The sequence below is a fragment of the Trichomycterus rosablanca genome, chromosome 23 (assembly GCF_030014385.1).
Source record: "Trichomycterus rosablanca isolate fTriRos1 chromosome 23, fTriRos1.hap1, whole genome shotgun sequence".
Lineage (NCBI taxonomy): Eukaryota > Metazoa > Chordata > Actinopteri > Siluriformes > Trichomycteridae > Trichomycterus > Trichomycterus rosablanca.
The window spans coordinates 3867999-3889654 of record NC_086010.1 but is presented as its reverse complement, the minus strand read 5'-3'; the positions used below and the strand labels follow the sequence as shown (position 1 = coordinate 3889654).

The following is a 21656-nucleotide window of genomic DNA, read 5'->3' as shown; positions in this document are numbered from 1 at the left end:
CCTGGTGACCTTTACAAGCAGTTCTAACAGACTCGGGGTTTAAATACGCTCCATGAAGCTTCGCTCTAGACTTAAATTGACGACATTACCGATACAGCGGGGCTGCGTGCCGCTCCAGGTGCCGTCGGCCTGGCAGACGCGTGTAGACAATCCCACCAGCACATAGGGGGCGCTGCAGGCGTATAGGACCTCAGACTTGAAAATGAAACTCTGGCCCTCTCTTCTGGCCTGAGCAGGGACGCCCGGGTCGCCGCAGAACCTGGCTGTAGAACGAAAAGAGGAAAACAATTTGAACGTTGATCTGAGCAACAGATCTATGTACAAACATTTACTCATTTACTGCTTTTATTGAAGACTCGGGTGAAATCAATGAAACAAAATGCTCAGGCAAATACACTGTATGGCCTAAAGTATTCGGACACCTGACCATGAGCTTGTTGGACATCTCATTTTGAAAACTAATGGTATTACAACAGCAAACAGAGTTGGGGCAGCACAGTGGCTCAGTGGGGTAGCTCTGTCATCTCACAGCAAGAGAGTCCTGGGTTTGATCCCCAGGTGGGGCAGTCCGAGTACATTCTGTGTAAAGTTTGCATGTTCTCCCCGTGTCTGCATGGGTTTCCTCCCACAGTCCACAGTCCATTTCTGTCATGAATGTAACCAAAGTGTGTAAAAGATGACGTTAAAATCCTAATAAATAAATAAACTAGAGTGACCTCTGTGTGATCTTTTCAGCTATAACAGCAGCTGCTCTTCGGAGAAGGCTTCTCACAAGAATTTGAAGTATGTCTGTGGGAATTTGTGCCCATTCAGTCAAAAGATGACAGCATTTGTATGGCTGGGAACTGATGTTGGTCGAGAAAGCTTCAATTGATGTTCCAGTTCATTCCAGACTTCTGTGCAGGACACTAGAGTTTAATTTAAACTGAGCTTTTCTTCATGTATTTATGGAGCTGGAACAGGAAAGGGCCTTCCCTAAACTGTTGCTGCATAGTTGGAAGCATATAATATGAAATAGAAAAACTCTAGTGGCAGGTGCTCTTTTAACATTCTCACAGACACTCTTTTCTTAGAGGAATGGAGGCTGTTGTAGTCGCAAAGGATCAAAGTGGGTTTTGGAATGGGATGTCCAACAAGCTCGTGGTCAGACGTCCACATACTGTATTCAGTAATATGATATAAAACACAGAACTAAGCTCGTTAAACTGTGGGAAAAGTAAACTGTTCAAACTTTTGAATAATTTTAGTGTAAGCAGTTCTTCAGGATTCAGGGAGCCCATGAGAATCAGTGTCCTCGCCCAGTGCGTCTCATTATTTGAGCGACTCTGTGACCTTATCATTTTCTATTCCCGTTCTGAAGTGTCAATAAAAGATTTAATTACAAGCCTGAGTTCACTGTGAGGTTAGATATATGCTTCACCGACACTGTTAAACGCCCGGTCGGTCCTGAGAATATCAGGAAAATCGCAAGAAGGAAAGAATTAAACAGACTGCTTGCTGAGATACTGAAATATATTTTCCCATGTAAATGATTAGATAGCAAAATCACTTTTTATAGGAATTACAGTAAAAAATGGTAAAATATCTTTGAACATTTGGGAAAGGTTTCTGTGTCACTGTAGAGGTCGAGTGAATAGACAAATGAGCCTAAAAGATGATCTGCTGTAACATTCCACAAGACATCAAGAGTCCTATAGCATCTGGTACCAGGATGTTACCATCCGCGAGTAAGTGATGCACCTGTACCAGGATTTTTGGCACGAGCTGCATCTTCCATTGCTCTGAAGTCTAGATCTGATGTATGTCTGCCTATAGTAGGTGTTTTTAAGATAAGATAAGATAAAATAAGATAACACTTTATTGATCCCGAAGGAAATTGCAGAATGGTAGATAGAACTTTTTACCAAGCGTCCCATATTTTGTCCAGGATTTTTACAGCAACCCAGACAACACAAACAGCACATCCTTCTCTCTGTTACACTCTACAATCTCGTCCCACTGTGGTTTACAAGATGTAACATAAAGCCTCCACAAGAGGGCGTTCGCGTACAAGTTTATGTGCTGTTAATATTTGTTTATTTAATTACTATTATTTTGGGTTTGAAAACCCTGCTGTAGAGGTGGAATGAATGGACAGATGGGCAAGAAAATTAGGACCACCTGCTAATAATGGCATCAAAACACCTCTGACCTGCAGTGACATGGACTCCACAAGACCCCCAGAGGAACGAGTTCCCCAGAAGAAGTCTGGTACCAGGACTTTACTTTCTGTAAGTGATGCACCTGTACCTGGATTCTTGGGGCGAGTTACCCTCTTCCATTGCTTTACAGTCTAGATCTGATGCATGTCTGCCTACTGTAGGTGTTTTTGATGGGAGACAGGAGTCCCATACCCAAGGGTTTTTACCACGACCCAAGCAACACAAACAATGCATCAAAACGAAATATACTTCATTAATGAAAATGGCAATCTCACCCCACTGTGGTTTACAAGATGTAACATAAAGCCTCCACAAGTGGGCGTACATAGACAAGTTCATTTGGTGTTTACTTGCCTGGTAAAATTTGTTTACTTAATTATTATTATTTTTCTCTCTGACCCATATTTGGTGTGAAACACTACGCAGCCCCATACACAGAGCGTTTCCATGCACTGTGTGTTGTGTGACCTTATCAAGATTAAAATTAAATCTGCAATTTGAGCCACAGCAGCCCTTCTGTTGGTTTGTACCAGTCCCAACAGCCATTATGTCCTCAACATGATCAATGAGTCTTGGCTGACCAACAACCTGTCAGCGGTTTGTGGATTGTCCCTAGTTGGATCACTGTTGGTGGATACTCAATACATCTGCCTGTAACTAGCAAACGAAAGGAGCGCCACCGTGTATCATATTGTATACGTAACATAAAAATACATGCAATTTTAGGGACGTACAGCAGGTTTGTGTCGTGTTTACATTGTGTTGGGAGGGGGGGCACGGTGGCTAAGTGGGTAGCACTGTCATCTCACAGCAAGAAGGTCCTGTGTTTGATCCCCAGGTGTCCGCGAGGGTTTCCTCTGGGTGCTCCGGTTTCCTCCCACAGCCCAAAGACGTGCAAGTGAGGTGAATTGGAGATACAAAATTGCCCAACACTGTGTTCGATATAAACTAGTGAACTGATGAACCTTGTGTAATGAGTAACTACCGTTCCTGTCATGAATGTAACCAAAAGTGTAAAACATGACGTTAAAATCCTAATAAACAAACAAACAAACATTGTGTTGTATTGCTCGTGATTAGCTACGTAATAGTTAACCAGCTATATTGGTTTTCTGGTGGATTCTACATCGTTTCTGGACATTTACTGGTTACTTTGACATCATTGGTAGTATTGTACCGCTTGTTTCTCTTGGATAATGCACCAGGCTGTCTTAACCTGCAAGACACTCAATGACTGTTGGGTAAATTTTATGGTCCACTTCCGGCATAGCGATGAACCGTTAATCACTCCTCCCTACGCTGTCACTCCCTATACTGTAGTTTGGAATTCCACTTAACAGGGAACTACTGGGATGATTGGAATCTATCCCAAGTTTTATTTAAACAAAATCCAGTTTTCCACAACAGAAGCCATCCCACGTACGACTGTTAATTCCTCAACAGTTGTTTCCTTTATTTGAATGCTCACAAGATAAAACAGAACTCGGAGTTCTATTGCAGTGCACATTCGGTTGAATGAGATTAGAGTTTAGGTCACAGAGTAAAGCGCATCCACCGATCCCCCGCCGAAAATTATTCACATGAAATATCACAGAAGTGCAATCTGTTCTGATTAGTGTCAGATCCCGAGCACATTGAAATGGTAATATGGACAGTTTCATACCAAAATCAGATTTAGGCGGAAAATTAGAAACCCTGCAGTGTGAACCCAGCCCGAACTGTTTGTCATTTGTCAAACTAGACCCACCATTTATTCATTCATTCATTGTTTACCACCTCTTTATCACAGTCAAGGTCATGGTGGCTCAGATTAAATGAACAAAAAGCAGGAAACACTCCGGACAGGTCACCAGTGACACACACACACACACATTCCAACACACTCCCACTCAGGGCAAGTTCTAGTTGCTGGCATTCGTCCCCCCGACACGTGTACAGGTGCTGGCTGCTTTTTTACATGAGTAAATTACTTTATTACTATTAGTGTGGAGCCACACTATACGTTCTTCATGTGATCCTCCACCGTACACAAATGCTCTTTTACTATTAATACTAATGCTCATGGTTTTGGAATGGCAAGTTTATGACCAGGTGTCCAGATAATTTTGGCCAAATAGAGATAATGCACAATAAAACACAAATTGACAAAATGAATCAGTTACTAAAGTTACTAAACTGACAATAACATACACACCAATCAGCCATAACATTAAAACCACCTCCTTGTTTCTACACTGACTGTCCATTTTATCAGCTCCACTTACCATATAGAAGCACTTTGTAGTTCTACAATTACTGACTGTAGTCCATATGTTTCTCTGCATGCTTTGTTAGGCCTCTTTCATGCTGTTCTTCAATGGTCAGGACCCCCACAGGACCCCCACAGAGCAGGTATTATTTGGGTGGTGGATGATTCTCAGCACTGCAGTGACACTGACATGGTGGTGGTGTGTTGGTGTGTGTTGTGCTGGTATAAGTGGACAGCAGTGCTGAGACCTCACTGTCACTGCTGGACTGAGAAAAGTCCACCAACCAAAGATATCCAGCCAACAGCGCCCTGTGGGCAGCGTCCTGTGACCACTGATGAAGGTCTAGAAGATGACCGACTTAAACAGCAGCTATAAATGAGCGATCGTCTCTGACTTTACATCTACAAGGTGGACCAACCAGGCAGGAGTGTCTAATAGAGTGGACAGTGAGTGGATACGGTATTTAAAAACTCCAGCAGCGCTGCTGTGTCTGATCCACTCATACCAGCACAACATACACTAACACACTACCACCATGTCAGTGTCACTGCAGTGCTGAGAATGATCCATCACCTAAATAATACCTGCTCTGTGGTGGTCCTGTGGGGGTCCTGACCATTGAAGAACAGGGTGAAAGCAGGCTAAAAAAGCATGCAGAGAATCAGATGGACTACAGTCAGTAATTGTAGAACTACAAAGTGCTTCTATAAGGTAAGTGGAGCTGATAAAATGAACAGTGAGTGTAGAAACAAGAAGGTGGTTTTAATGTTATGGCTGATCAGTGTATTTGCAATAACATAACGTTATTAACTAGATGCTTTTATCCTCATTGTGATCCAATACAGCGCAGTTTAGTTCAGTTCTTACCGCAAGGCTCAACAGTGGCAACTCAGCAATCCTGGGGCTAGAACCGAAGACCTTTCAATCACCCGTATCTTAAATGCTGAGCTTTCACTGACCTGCGTTAAATAACTGTTTTCATTTTCTTCCAAACCCATCTGAACTATTAACCTGGCAATTATTGTGAAACTGTAAAACTGAGTTTAATCACATTTTCTTTCCTTTAGCTAAACGTGAAGGCTTGATGATGATGAGGTCGATTTTTCTCTCTCTCACGGCGTGAAAGCACATTAGACAAAGATGCAAATAAAAGGTCTAGGAGGGGCATCAACAGTCCCAACACATAAACCGAACCCTTCATAGATCATTCTGCACATTTGGAGGGTGTCAGGGGCCAAATCCGCCTACAGCAGACAAACACATCTGAGATGTGCTTACTGTACGCTGTTTTATTTCCTATATCGCACTTATTTGTTGTGTATGTATGAGTAAACATGGTAAACAGCTCCAGGCTGACCGGTGTACGCATAATAATTTTGCATTATAAAAAACGCCTGTCAGCAAAGGTTCCTAATGAACAATACTGCACACCACAAAGACACAATCCTAAAATCCACTAGTCCTTTTATTTAACAGCATATCTGGAAGTCTATAGGCTGCATATGCACCCATGAAATATAAAAAATCTACCTCAGGCTGTTCCAACCACATTCACACAGTTATGTTTTTATTTTCATTATTTCATTAATAATAATTTCATTATTATTCATTATTGAGTTTGGTCAGAATTACAGGCATTTAGAGGCAATTTAAAACACTCACTCACTGCGGAGGGGTGCTGGAGCCTATCCCAGCCTTTCAATGGGTGCAAGGCACACGGTAACACCCTGGACGGGGTGCCAGTCTATCGCAGGGCGGGGACACACACACACACACACAGCCATTCACCTATAGGGCACCGGAGCTCCCGGAGGAAACCCACGCAGAGAACATGCAAACTCCACACAGAAAGGACCCGGACCGCCCCGCCTGGGGATCGAACCCAGGACCTTCTTGCTGTGAGGCAACAGTGCTACCCACTTAGCCACCGTGCCGCCCACCAATTTAAAACAAAACTAAGAAAATAATGACCAAAGTAACTGCAAAGTGCAGAATCTGAGCTTGCTTACTTGAGGTAATAATCAGAAGGCCATTATGTCAAGCCCCATCACAGCCAGGTTTCCACTGTTGGACCCCTGAGCAAGGCTCTTAACCCTTAATTCCCTGCTCTGTTTCCAGTCCTGTCTGTAAGTCGCTTAGGATAAAAAGCATCCGCCAAATGCTGTGCTCATTATTTTCCTAGTTTGTCGAGTCAGATTTTGAAATGCCACTAACTGCCCTTTAATTCAGACAAACCTCAGGAATAATAATGAAAATAACGACGTATTTATGTGAATGCGGTTGGTTGTGATGGGAACAGCCTGAGGTCATTTTTTTAATATTTTGTGGGTAAGTTAAATCTCTGAGCTTTTTACATTCATAGCATTTTAGCCGACACTTTTATCCAACGTGAACTACAATTGTACTGATTACAGGTAAGCAGTTGAGGATTAAGAGCCTTGATCAGAGGCCCAACAGTGGTAAGTCGGCAGTGGTGAAGCTTGAACCAGAAAACGGTCAGGACCCCCACAGGACCACCACAGAGCAGGTATTATTTAGGTGATGGATCATTCTCAGCCCTGCAGTGACACTGACATGGTGGTGGTGTGTTAGTGTGTGTTGTGCTGGTATGAGTGGATCAGACACAGCAGCGCTGCTGGAGTTTTAAAATACCATGTCCACTCACTGTCCACTCTATTAGACACTCCTACCTAGTTGGTCCACCTTGTAGATGTAAAGTCAGAGACGATCGCTCATCTACTGCTGCTGTTTGAGTCGGTCATCTTCTAGACCTTCATCAGTGGTCACAGGACGCTGCCCACGGGGCGCTGTTGGCTGGATATCTTTGGTTGGTGGACTATTCTCAGTCCAGCAGTGACAGGGAGGTGTTTAAAAACTCCAGCAGCGCTGCTGTGTCCGATCCACTCATACCAGCATAACACACACTAACACACCACCACCATGTCAGTGTCACTGCAGTGCTGAGATTGATCCATCACCTAAATAATACCTGCTCTGTGGTGGTCCTGTGGGGGTCCTGACCATTCAAGAACAGCATGAAAGGGAGCTAACAAAGCATGCAGAGAAACATATGGACTACAGTCAGTAATTGTAGAACTACAAAGTGCTTCTATATGGTAAGTGGAGCTGATAAAACGGAAAGTGAGTGTAGAAACAAGGAGGTGGTTTTAATGTTATGGCTGATCAGTGTATATATACTTTTGTTGCAGGGCTGCTTGTTCCATTACATGTATCGGCATGATTAAACTTGACCATTACAGTCACCGTTTCAGCTCTTTAATTTCACCACGCGGCTCTGAGCTTGGCTGACGACGCTTCTTACTGAGCTGGTATTCTAGTTTGAGAGCTCACGTGATCCGCGCCACTCTAGCTGCATATTACCGCGGCGCTAATCCGATATCTGAGCAGCTTCGTTTCCAGGAGTGAATCAGCACTAAATGAGTGAAGGAACTTTCAGACGGGATTTTTCACCTCCTGGTGTCTCTTTATCCCTCTTTTGGTGCGTTCAGTTCCTGGCACCACACCAGGCTGTAGCCGAGCTTATTTTCCGAAAGAATTGCAAATCGCTGTTTGCACAAGCGAAGCACGTCGTAAAAAAGGAGACGTATAATGGTCAGGGTCACTCAGGGCACTTTAGATTGGTTCTTGTGGCAGAGCGGCTCTGCTGAGTAAGAATCTTATGTTTCCTCAGCGCTAAAGGACACCTCGAGCTCAGGATTGAGCAGAAAAGGTTTCATAGCAAATCATAATCACAACATTTTTAACAAGGACAAATAATGAGCTGTTTACACCAGCTAGCATGTTTACCTACAGCTGCAGAGACGAAAAGCCAAACCTGTGATAACCTGAACTCATTACAGCCTGAGAGGAATTTCTACTGATCGCCGTGTAACCATGAAACCTTTATAAAAAAAAATAATAAACAAGGCGTCGCTTCACAGAAAACATTAATTGCATGATGGGAGATAAAGCGAGAGCAGCGCAGAGCTAACAAAATGTCAGCCAACCCCCCAAACTAAATACCCCCACACCCTCACGCCCGGATCTAATGAGGAGGAATGATTCATAACTGTTGAATCTGAAGTAAAACCAGAGATTTAGCTCATAAACATGTGTCACGCTCGACACAGGAAATGAGCTCATTATCAGTCAAGTTCAAGCTAACAGTCAAAGCAGCAGTAGAAACAATGTAGAATAAGCTAGCTTCACTGAAACGTGCTAGCTAACAGTAAAGGATACGCTATCTGACCGCAAAGAATGAGCTAGGATGTATAACAATGTATAATAAGCTAACTAGCAGTCAATAACAGGCTAACTGACAGTGTAACTGAGCTAGCTAGCAGTGTAACATGAGTAGAGTAGTGTAAAAACACTAGCCCTAACAACTAACAATTAGCCCACAGCAAAGAATAAGCTGTCTAACAATGAAGAATGAGCTCGCTAACAATGTATAATGCGCTAGCTAGCAGCGTGAAATGAGCAGTGTACAATAAGCTAACACTAAAAAATCAGCTAACAGTGAAGAATGAGCTAACAGCATCATAACATAATAGCAATATGGAATATATGCTAGTAGTGAAACACACATTTTGATTAGAACAGTTAAGAATAAGCTAGCCAATAATGTTAAATAAGACAGCTAATAGTGTAGCTAATAGCTAACACTGAGGAATTAGATAGCTAGTAGTATGGACTAAGGTAGCTAGTAGTATAGCCTAACGTTAAGCAATAAGCTAGCTAATAGTGTACACTATGCTAGCTAATACTTGAGAATTATGTAGCTAATAGTGTAGAATAAGCTAATACTGAGCAATAAGCTCACCATTAGTCAATAATAAGTTTACAATGAGGAATAAGACAGCTAATAGTGTAGAATAGTGTAGCTAACAGCTAATGCTGAGGAATAAGACTGCTAATAGTGTAGAATAGTGTAGCTAATAGCTAACGCTGAGGAATAAGACAGCTAATAGTGTAGAATAGTGTAGCTAATAGCTAATGCTGTGGAATAAGACAGCTAATAGTGTAGAATAGTGTAGCTAATAGCTAATGCTGAGGAATAAGACTGCTAATAGTGTAGAATAGTGTAGCTAATAGCTAACGCTGAGGAATAAGACAGCTAATAGTGTAGAATAGTGTAGCTAATAGCTAACGCTGAGGAATAAGACAGCTAATAGTGTAGAATAGTGTAGCTAATAGCTAATGCTGAGGAATAAGACTGCTAACAGTGTAGAATAGTGTAGCTAATAGCTAACGCTGAGGAATAAGACAGCTAATAGTGTAGAATAGTGTAGCTAATAGCTAATGCTGAGGAATAAGACTGCTAACAGTGTAGAATAGTGTAGCTAATAGCTAATGCTGTGGAATAAGACAGCTAATAGTGTAGAATAGTGTAGCTAATAGCTAATGCTGAGGAATAAGACTGCTAACAGTGTAGAATAGTGTAGCTAATAGCTAACGCTGAGGAATAAGACTGCTAATAGTGTAGAATAGTGTAGCTAATAGCTAACGCTGAGGAATAAGACTGCTAATAGTCTAGAATAGTGTAGCTAATAGCTAACGCTGAGGAATAAGACAGCTAATAGTGTAGAATAGTGTAGCTAACAGTTAATGCTGAGGAATAAGACAGCTAATAGTGTAGAATAGTGTAGCTAATAGCTAACGCTGAGGAATAAGACAGCTAATAGTGTAGAATAGTGTAGCTAATAGCTAACGCTGAGGAATAAGACAGCTAATAGTGTAGAATAGTGTAGCTAATTGCTAACGCTGAGGAATAAGACAGCTAATAGTGTAGAATAGTGTAGCTAATAGCTAATGCTGTGGAATAAGACAGCTAATAGTGTAGAATAGTGTAGCTAATAGCTAATGCTGAGGAATAAGACTGCTAATAGTGTAGAATAGTGTAGCTAATAGCTAACGCTGAGGAATAAGACTGCTAATAGTGTAGAATAGTGTAGCTAATAGCTAACGCTGAGGAATAAGACAGCTAATAGTGTAGAATAGTGTAGCTAATAGCTAACGCTGAGGAATAAGACAGCTAATAGTTTAGAATAGTGTAGCTAATAGCTAACGCTGAGGAATAAGACAGCTAATAGTGTAGAATAGTGTAGCTAATAGCTAACGCTGAGGAATAAGACAGCTAATAGTGTAGAATAGTGTAGCTAATAGCTAACGCTGAGGAATAAGATTGCTAATAGTGTAGAATAGTGTAGCTAATAGCTAACGCTGAGGAATAAGACAGCTAATAGTGTAGAATAGTGTAGCTAATAGCTAACGCTGAGGAATAAGACAGCTAATAGTGTAGAATAGTGTAGCTAATAGCTAACGCTGAGGAATAAGACTGCTAATAGTGTAGAATAGTGTAGCTAAATGAGGAATAAGACTGCTAATAGTGTAGAATAGTGTAGCTAATAGCTAACGCTGAGGAATAAGACTGCTAATAGTGTAGAATAGTGTAGCTAATAGCTAACGCTGAGGAATAAGACTGCTAATAGTGTAGAATAGTGTAGCTAATAGCTAATGCTGTGGAATAAGACAGCTAATAGTGTAGAATAGTGTAGCTAATAGCTAATGCTGAGGAATAAGACTGCTAATAGTGTAGAATAGTGTAGCTAATAGCTAACGCTGAGGAATAAGACAGCTAATAGTGTAGAAAAATGTAGCTAATAGCTAACGCTGAGGAATAAGACAGCTAATAGTGTAGAATAGTGTAGCTAATAGCTAATGCTGAGGAATAAGACTGCTAACAGTGTAGAATAGTGTAGCTAATAGCTAACGCTGAGGAATAAGACAGCTAATAGTGTAGAATAGTGTAGCTAATAGCTAATGCTGAGGAATAAGACTGCTAACAGTGTAGAATAGTGTAGCTAATAGCTAACGCTGAGGAATAAGACTGCTAATAGTGTAGAATAGTGTAGCTAATAGCTAACGCTGAGGAATAAGACTGCTAATAGTCTAGAATAGTGTAGCTAATAGCTAACGCTGAGGAATAAGACTGCTAATAGTGTAGAATAGTGTAGCTAATAGCTAACGCTGAGGAATAAGACTGCTAATAGTCTAGAATAGTGTAGCTAATAGCTAATGCTGAGGAATAAGACAGCTAATAGTGTAGAATAGTGTAGCTAATAGCTAACGCTGAGGAATAAGACAGCTAATAGTGTAGAATAGTGTAGCTAATAGCTAACGCTGAGGAATAAGACAGCTAATAGTGTAGAATAGTGTAGCTAATAGCTAATGCTGTGGAATAAGACAGCTAATAGTGTAGAATAGTGTAGCTAATAGCTAATGCTGAGGAATAAGACTGCTAATAGTGTAGAATAGTGTAGCTAATAGCTAACGCTGAGGAATAAGACAGCTAATAGTGTAGAATAGTGTAGCTAATAGCTAACGCTGAGGAATAAGACAGCTAATAGTGTAGAATAGTGTAGCTAATTGCTAACGCTGAGGAATAAGACAGCTAATAGTGTAGAATAGTGTAGCTAATAGCTAATGCTGTGGAATAAGACAGCTAATAGTGTAGAATAGTGTAGCTAATAGCTAATGCTGAGGAATAAGACTGCTAATAGTGTAGAATAGTGTAGCTAATAGCTAACGCTGAGGAATAAGACTGCTAATAGTGTAGAATAGTGTAGCTAATAGCTAACGCTGAGGAATAAGACAGCTAATAGTGTAGAATAGTGTAGCTAATAGCTAACGCTGAGGAATAAGACAGCTAATAGTGTAGACTAGTGTAGCTAATTGCTAACGCTGAGGAATAAGACAGCTAATAGTGTAGAATAGTTTAGCTAATAGCTAACGCTGAGGAATAAGACAGCTAATAGTGTAGACTAGTGTAGCTAATTGCTAACGCTGAGGAATAAGACAGCTAATAGTGTAGAATAGTGTAGCTAATAGCTAACGCTGAGGAATAAGACAGCTAATAGTGTAGACTAGTGTAGCTAATAGCTAACGCTGAGGAATAAGACAGCTAATAGTGTAGAATAGTGTAGCTAATAGCTAACGCTGAGGAATAAGACAGCTAATAGTTTAGAATAGTGTAGCTAATAGCTAACGCTGAGGAATAAGACAGCTAATAGTGTAGAATAGTGTAGCTAATAGCTAACGCTGAGGAATAAGACAGCTAATAGTTTAGAATAGTGTAGCTAATAGCTAACGCTGAGGAATAAGATTGCTAATAGTGTAGAATAGTGTAGCTAATAGCTAACGCTGAGGAATAAGACAGCTAATAGTGTAGAATAGTGTAGCTAAATGAGGAATAAGACTGCTAATAGTGTAGAATAGTGTAGCTAATAGCTAACGCTGAGGAATAAGACTGCTAATAGTGTAGAATAGTGTAGCTAATAGCTAACGCTGAGGAATAAGACTGCTAATAGTGTAGGAAATGCTAGATAACCTTGTGCAGTATGCTAGCTAATCATTAATAATAGTGTAGAAGATAAGAGTGGAAACTGATGCTAAAGGTAAAGCTCTACTCACGCATGCACAGTGGAACATCACCACTCCAGGAACCTTGACCCACACAGGTGAGTGTTGCTGGGAATGAGAGCTCGTACCCACTCAGGCAGCGGTAACTCACGCTGGTCCCCCACTGGAACACGGATCCCTCCACCTCACCGTTCGAGAGTTTAGGAGGAGGGAAACACGTCACAGCTACACAGAGACACAAACAAAGAGGGATATTAACATTTAACTTTTATTTAGACGTGTTCATGTGTATTTATTCTCTCTCATTCAAACCTAAACGATGTTAATTCTTTATTCTTTATTACTACCTGCCTGGTCAGGGATGCAGTGTGTCTGACTCAACCAGTGGCGTAACTAGGAGCTCATGGGCCCCAGTGCAAAAAAAAAAAAAAAAAAAAATTGGGGCCCCCTCAACAAATTTCATATACAGTATATATATATATATATATATTCATATGCTGCATCTGTCGTGGAGGGCCCCCACCCGCCATGGGCCCCAGTGCTCCTGCCCTTCCTGCCCCCCTGGTAGTTACGCCCCTGGACTCGACCTAGAAACACCGGACACAGGGTAGGAACAAAACAGTGGGTGTGTTCGAAAACCTAGTGAGCTGCCTTGCTGTCTTACTGTCTACATAGGCGGCTGCCTCAGTAGAGAGGATTCTAATAAGTCAATGATTTATAAGTCAGGTTATTCGAACGCGCTACTCAGATAGCGCTTCCATCGGGTTTCGCGTTTAGCATTTAGCATCTTGCCCTTAAAACCAATGAACTGAGGTAGCACGGCACGCTAACGTCAATATAGCATCACCCTTCATGTACCGATAACGGTTACATTTCCTGACAAGCTCGAACTTGCAAATAAAAACACTCGGTACAAGTTTATACAAGTTAAAAATCAGTAATATTTTATTTACGTTTGAAAATAACTCCATTCGTTTCTCCGCCCCGTCAGCCATGTTTATTTTTCTGTGAGAGAAGAGCACCCGACCCGCAATGAATTCTGGGTTTGCCTTGATCACTAAGGCAGCGTCGGATGCTCACTAGTTCTTGAGCCGAAATAACATTGAAATATTAAGATGCCTCAGTAGTGAGGATTTTAAGGCATCTAGGATTTCGAACAGCCTCCTTCTCGGGAGCGCAGCACAGGATGATGTAAAATGCGTCTATGTAGAGAGAGAGCACTAGCTTCCATCACAGGGCAACACAACTAACACACTTATATAGCAGAATAAACTTAAAGCCAATCTACCTGCTGCATGTGTTGTGGGGTGAGAGAAACCTGGAGTACTAAAGAAACCCATGCTGACATGAAGAGAACATGTCAAACTCCCAGGCAAGATTTAAAACCAGGTGTCCGGGACTGTTCATACAGCATAAAAACAAAACTCCGCCCACCAGGTGGGAATACTTAGCTACAGGTTTAGGCTAACACTACTGGCATGTTTTCATGTTTTCTAATCGTTATCAAAGTTGGGTCTTGCACAGCTTAGGAACCTGGGTTTGCTCAAAGCAAACTGTCTGTGAGATGTTTAGCATATTCTCCCCATGTACACATGGCTTTCATTCCACAGCTAGAGCAGATTAGACTTGCCAGTCTACCTACTGGTATGTTTTCATGTTCTTTAATTGTTACTGTTATATGTTGAGTCTTGCACAGCTTAGGGACCTGGGTTTGCTCATAGCCTCTGGTCACTGTTTGTAAGTTGTTGAACATGTTCTCCTCATGTCCACATGGCTTTCCTTCCACAGCTAGAGGCAGTTTAGACTTGCCAATCCATCTACTGACATGTTTTCATGTTTTTTAATTGTTATCAAAGTTGGGACCTGGGTTTGCTTGTGGCCCCTGTCTGTGAGTTGTTTAGCATATTCTCCCCATGTACGCATAGGTTTCCTTCCATAGGTAGGGGCAATTTAGACTGGCCAATCCATCTACTGGCATGTTTTAAATTCTCCACACAGATAGTAAGACACAGATTAACAGTAAAACAGTGCAGGTGATGTGTGGGTGCTGCACAGTAACATGGGTCCTGGAAACCTGAGTTCGGACTGTACCTATGGTCAGTGTCTGCGCAGTTTGGCATGTTCTCTCAAGGATATAAAAAGTGGGTGACCATGAACGAGGGGAAGTGTGAGTGTGTGATGCTCTGTGATGGACTGGCACCCTGTCTTCAGTGTTTCATGGTGGCAAATGGGACCCTGACCAGGATGAGCTCATTCACTCACTTTCTTAACTGCTTATCCAATTAGTGTCGCGGTGAGGTGTGTGTGTGTGTGTGTGTGTGTGTGTGTGCTAGAGCCTATCCCAGCTTTTCAATGGGCGCAAGGCACACAGTAACACCCTGAACGGGACGCCAGTCCATCGCAGGGCAGACACACATACACACACACCCATTCACCTATAGGGTGAATGCGCAGTGCAGTGATAGCTCAGTGGTTAAGGTACTGGACTAGTAAACAGAAAGTTGCCGGTTCAAGCGCCGCCACCACCAAGTTGCCACTGTTGGGTCCCTGAGCAAGGCCCTAACCCTCAATTGCTCATCGTGTTCAGCTCATTGTGTAAGTCGCTTTGGATAAAAGCGTCTGCTAAATGCTGAAAATGTAAATGTAAATATAGGGCAATTCAGTGTCTCCAATTAACCTGACTGCATGTTTTTGGACTGTGGGAGGAAACCGGAGCTCCCGGAGGAAACCCACAAAGACACAGGGAGAACATGCAAACTCCACATGGGGATCAAACCCAGGACCTTCTTGGTGTGAGGCGACAGTGCTACCCACCGAGCCACCGTGCCACCCTAAAAGGCATCAGAACACTTAAAATTTAAGCATCTGGCAACCCAAAATTATTAATTTACATAGAATCAGCTATAAAATAAAGCCATCAGATTTTAATAAAACTTTTATCCTCTAGTATCAACTAAAGAAAAAAAACCTTTTATTCATAATAAAAACATGACGGAGTACAAACAGAGCTCGATGATAACAAAGTCTTTAAGTTTCCACTTTTTAAAGCTTCAGTTCTGCTGTCTGGATGTGTGTCATGTTGTTACCCTGAGGATAAAAAATCCAGCTTGTTTGACAGAGGGCAAGCAGACGATCCCTGATCTGTGAAGGTGTTCATTTTTGTCCTCTAGCAATGCACAGGAATCCACACGGCAGCTGGAGATGAAAGATATGCTATCTCTCTCTCTGACTGCAGGAAAGTTTATTCTTCTGAGCCTCCTCCGACACCCCCAGCTTCAATAGAACCTATAAACCTTACATTAGCTCCTGAAGAAGGAAGACTGTTTGGACAGGTGTTGACATTCAGTGCCTGAGTTGCTTCGCTGCTTCTGTTCCTCCACTTTCGGCACTGATTCAGGGACGAGGATATAACGGCGCTGGTAAGTGCACGGATAAATGAAGTATGAGGGCCAAACACCGTGCGCTGGAGGATTGAAACTCACTGCCTGTATCTATTGCTCACATTATTTGTTAAGTCGTAGACCTGGCGGCTTCTAAGCTCCGTGCTGATTTTGATTGCTTATGGGGCGCTACAGGCAGATTTTGGGACTGTTACCGACCCCTGAATGCTTATACGGAGAGGAAAAACAATATTATGCAATATTCTTTCAGTAAATGTATCTACAAATGTGCTCACAATGTGTTTATGATATATATGGAAGATAAAAAGATCATAGGATCTTCAAAAAGTGTCCACACTTTTATATTTTGGTTATAAGCGGTGAGGGTGTAGTAGGAGTAGGAGGAGTAATCGGTCGTGTCTGAGAGACTGAGAGACGCTTATAGTCTGGATTTAGCACCATCTGATTTACACCTTTTTTGGACGCTCAAAGAAGCTTTAATGGGAAGAAGATTTTCATGTGGTGTTGATGTGAAAGCAGCGCTGCGTCAGTGGCTACACGCTCAACCAAAAACATTTTTGCAGATGGTATTAAAAAGTTGGAACGATGCTGGAAAAATGCACCGGAAAGTGACGACGTAGAAAGTGATTGATTGTTGCGTATGGGGCTGCATAGCTGCAGACCAGTCAGGGCCCTGTCCACCGCCGAAAACACCGACAATGGGCACGTGAGCATCGGAACTGGACCTTTTACATCACGTGGATGGCCGGGTGCGTGTGCGTCGCTTACCTGGGGAACACATGGCACCAGGATGCACTATGGGAAGAAGGCAAGCCAGTGGAGGCAGTGTGATGCTTTGGGCAATGTTACTTTGACACGTACCATCTATCTATCTATCTATCTATCTATCTATCTATCTATCTATCTATCTATCTATCTATCTATCTATCTATCTATCTATCTATCTATCTATCTACAGTGTATCACAAAAGTGAGTACACCCCTCACATTTCTGCAAATATTTCATTATATCTTTTCATGGGACAACACTATAGACATGAAACTTGGATATAACTTAGAGTAGTCAGTGTACAACTTGTATAGCAGTGTAGATTTACTGTCTTCTGAAAATAACTCAACACGCAGCCATTAATGTCTAAATAGCTGGCAACATAAGTGAGTACACCCCACAGTGAACATGTCCAAATTGTGCCCAAATGTGTCGTTGTCCCTCCCTGGTGTCATGTGTCAAGGTCCCAGGTGTAAATGGGGAGCAGGGCTGTTAAATTTGGTGTTTTGGGTACAATTCTCTCATACTGGCCACTGGATATTCAACATGGCACCTCATGGCAAAGAACTCTCTGAGGATGTGAGAAATAGAATTGTTGCTCTCCACAAAGATGGCCTGGGCTATAAGAAGATTGCTAACACCCTGAAACTGAGCTACAGCATGGTGGCCAAGGTCATACAGCGGTTTTCCAGGACAGGTTCCACTCGGAACAGGCTTCGCCAGGGTCGACCCTCGAAGTTGAGTCCACGTGTTCGGCGTCATATCCAGAGGTTGGCTTTAAAAAATAGACACATGAGTGCTGCCAGCATTGCTGCAGAGGTTGAAGATGTGGGAGGTCAGCCTGTCAGTGCTCAGACCATACGCAACATACTGCAGCAACTCGGTCTGCATGGTCGTCATCCCAGAAGGAAGCTGACGCACAAGAAAGCCCGCAAACAGTTTGCTGAAGACAAGCAGTCCAAGAACATGGATTACTGGAATGCCCTGTGGTCTGACGAGACCAAGATAAACTTGTTTGGCTCAGATGGTGTCCAGCATGTGTGGCGGCACCCTGGTGAGAAGTACCAAGACAACTGTATCTTGCCTACAGTCAAGCATGGTGGTGGTAGCATCATGGTCTTGGGCTGCATGAGTGTTGCTGGCACTGGGGAGCTGCAGTTCATTGAGGGAAACATGAATTCCAACATGTACTGTGACATTCTGAAACAGAGCATGATCCCCTCCCTTCGAAAACTGGGCCTCATGGCAGTTTTCCAACAGGATAACGACCCCAAACACAAGCTCCAAGATGACAACTGCCTTGCTGAGGAAGCTGAAGGTAAAGGTGATGGACTAAACCCAATTGAGCACCTGTGGCGCATCCTCAAGTGGAAGGTGGAGGAGTTCAAGGTGTCTAACATCCACCAGCTCCGTGATGTCATCATGGAGGAGTGGAAGAGGATTCCAGTAGCAGCCTGTGCAGCTCTGGTGAATTCCATGCCCAGGAGGGTTAAGGCAGTGCTGGATAATAATGGTGGTCACACAAAATATTGACACTTTGGGCACAATTTGGACATGTTCACTGTGGGGTGTACTCACTTATGTTGCCAGCCATTTAGACATTAATGGCTGTGTGTTGAGTTATTTTCAGAAGACAGTAAATCTACACTGCTATACAAGTTGTACACTGACTACTCTAAGTTATATCCAAGTTTTATTTCTATAGTGTTGTCCCATGAAAAGATATAATAAAATATTTGCAGAAATGTGAGGGGTGTACTCACTTTTGTGATACACTGTATCTGTCTGTCTGTCTGTCTGTCTGTCTGTCTGTCTGTCTGTCTGTCTGTCTGTCTGTCTGTCTGTCCGTCCGTCCGTCCGTCCGTCCGTCCGTCCGTCCGCCCGTCCGTCCGTCCGTCCGCCCGTCCGTCCGTCCGTCCATCTATCTACCTCTCTGTCTGTCTGTCTGCCTGCCTGCCTTTCTGTCCGTCCGTCCGTCCATCCATCCATCCATCCATCCATCCATCCACACCACAGTCAGAGTGTCTAAGTTTGTTCCGTCCTTACCCATAAAAAGCTGTGATTAACAATAAAAAAAAATGAAATGCTCAACAAAATGCTAACAGCTCTGTTACTGCCAAAACCAATTACAGCCGGTCAGCATGTGTGGAGTCAGAACGGCATTTCAAATCTCAAATTCCATTCCGAAAACTAGAGGAGAATGAGACGAGACCAAACAAGTCCACAGATATTTTAATACAGTTGAAGAAATAAGAAAACGACAAGCCGTGGGTAGCAGCTGGGTTTGAGCGGGGATGAATAAATCATGAGTTGTTTTGACGGAAAGTGTCCCGGTGAAAAAATAAAAAAATGTGAATCACAACAGTCCTCTACACGCTGCTCATTTTAAACAGCCATGGCCTGTTTAACACGTCTGTGAGTGAGGTTTCGCCACATCAGCCTCACTTCAAGATGTAATTGCATATCTCTGTACGCCACAGCATTTCCCATCACTCCCCTTACGGCAATTTAAGATGGACAACTGTGGTAAACAAAGCTGTGTTTGGTGGAGCGCTGAACACGTGAAAGTGTAAAGTTGTACGGCTGATCTGGAGACTCTGGGATGCTCAGATCCAGCAGCTCAGCTTGTGATCTCTGGCTTTACAGAGACGACAGAAGATCCATCATCAGAAGATACATTTATCTCTGTCTAAGCCTTTATCTTATAGCAATAAATCATCAGTAAACATTACACAGTGGCAGGAAAAACCTGAACTGTGAACATTTGGGTCAAAGAATTTCAAAGTGGGTAATTTCAGACTTCAAATGATCCCTTCCAGTCTTCTTTCCAAGGCGGCCTTGTCAACTCGCCCTCATCAATTCCCCTGAACCCACTAGAACCTCTGTCATGATGTTAATATGTTCATCCATCTAAAATATTTAATCTGTAAACTGTTAATACACGTCATTTATTTAACAAAAATCCATCATTTAAAGTGGAACCATCAGATCCATTAGGACATAGTTTGACAGGTTTGCTGAGGAGATAATCCAGTGGCCTCCACAAGGCTCAGACCTCAACCCTATTAAACACCTTTGGGAAGCCTTTTAACTGAAATGGGTATCGATTCCACAGACATGCTTCCCAAAAGAGTTAAAGCTGTTGTAAATGCAAATGGGGAGGGGTGCATATACGAGGGATCTTCAAAAAGTTTCCACACTTTTATATTTTGGTTATAAGAGGTGAGGGTGGGAGGAGTAGTAATCGGTTATGTCTGAGAGACGCTTATAGTCCAGATTCAGCTCCATCTGATTTCCACCTTTTTGGATGCTCAAAGAAGCTTTAAGGGGAAGAAGATTTTCATGTGATGCTGCTGTGAAAGCAGCAGCGCATCAGTAGCTACTCGCTCAACCAAAAACATTTTTTGCTGACAGCATTAAAAAGTTGGTACGACGCTGGGAAAATGCACCGGAAGGTGCTTATGTAGAAAAGTGATGGAGTTTGTTTTTGAAATTTTTAATAAATAAGAGTTAAAAAAGTGCAGAAACTTTTTGAAAAACCATTGTAGATTTTAATTGGGATGTTTAACAAGCTCATGCTCAGATATTTTTTTAAATGCTGACCATAGAGTGTACAAGCCAAATAAATTGGAGCAAAGTGGATATTTAAAAAGAGCGCCGGTGCTTTAAAACACTTTAGAGAGGTGGAATCTAACGGTAAGCCAATTTCTAAAACTTTGATTCTGATGGTTAGGGAGTACCTACTGACGTTGGAGCTGTTGCTTTCTTTGTGTTATGGATGTTAATTAATTAATTTATTGATCTTTAGGAGAACGGTACTTGTCTGACTGTATTGTGCCGAGTGTAAAGTTTGGTGAAGGGGAGGGGGGGTGTTTATGGTGTGAGGGTATCTTTTAGGAGTTGGGCTCGGCCCCTTAGTTCCAGTGAGAGGAACTCTTAATGCTTCAGCACACCAGGAGATTTTGGACAATTTCATGCTCTCAACTTTGTGGGAACAGTTTGGGGATGGGCCCTTCCTGTTCCAACATGACTGCGCACCAGTGCACAAAGCAAGGTCCATAAAGACGTGGATGAGTGAGTGTGGAAGAACTTGACTGGCTTGCACAGAGTCCTGACCTCAACCTGATAGAACACCTTTGGGATGAATTAGAGAGGAGACTGTGAGCCAGGCCTTCTCGTCCAACATCAGTGTCTGACCTCACAAATGTGCTTCTGGAAGAATGGTCAAAAATTCCCATATACACACTCCTAAACCTTGTGGAAAGCCTTCCCAGAAGAGTTGAAGCTGTTATAGCTGCAAAGGGTGGGCCGACATCATATTAAACCCTATGGATTAAGAATGGGAGTCACTCAAGTTCATATGTGTGTAAAGGCAGACGAGCGAATACTTTTGGCACTATAGTGTATATTGTCTAAGCGTTAAAGGTTAAGGGCCTTGCTCAAGGGCCCAACAGTGGTAACCTGGCCATGGTGGGGCTTAAACCAGCGACCTTTCAATTACTAGTCCAGTACCCTAACCACTAGGCTACAACTGCCCTCATTAGAATTTTAACATCACGTTTTACACTTTGTTTCCATTCATACCAGGGCAGGCAGTTACTGCTTACACAAGATT

General features: G+C 42.5%; 1 protein-coding gene across 1 annotated transcript in view; it reads right to left on the bottom strand.

The window, feature by feature from the left end:
* Positions 1–21656, bottom strand: part of csmd3a (CUB and Sushi multiple domains 3a) — a 323290-nt gene that overhangs the window by 17186 nt on the left and 284448 nt on the right. Inside the window, exons 60-61 of the mRNA XM_062985995.1 lie at positions 12923–13096; positions 90–263 (exon numbers count right to left, since the gene is read on the bottom strand). Of these exons, the coding sequence (XP_062842065.1) occupies positions 90–263; positions 12923–13096 (348 nt within the window). The remainder of the gene's footprint in view (positions 1–89; positions 264–12922; positions 13097–21656) is intronic.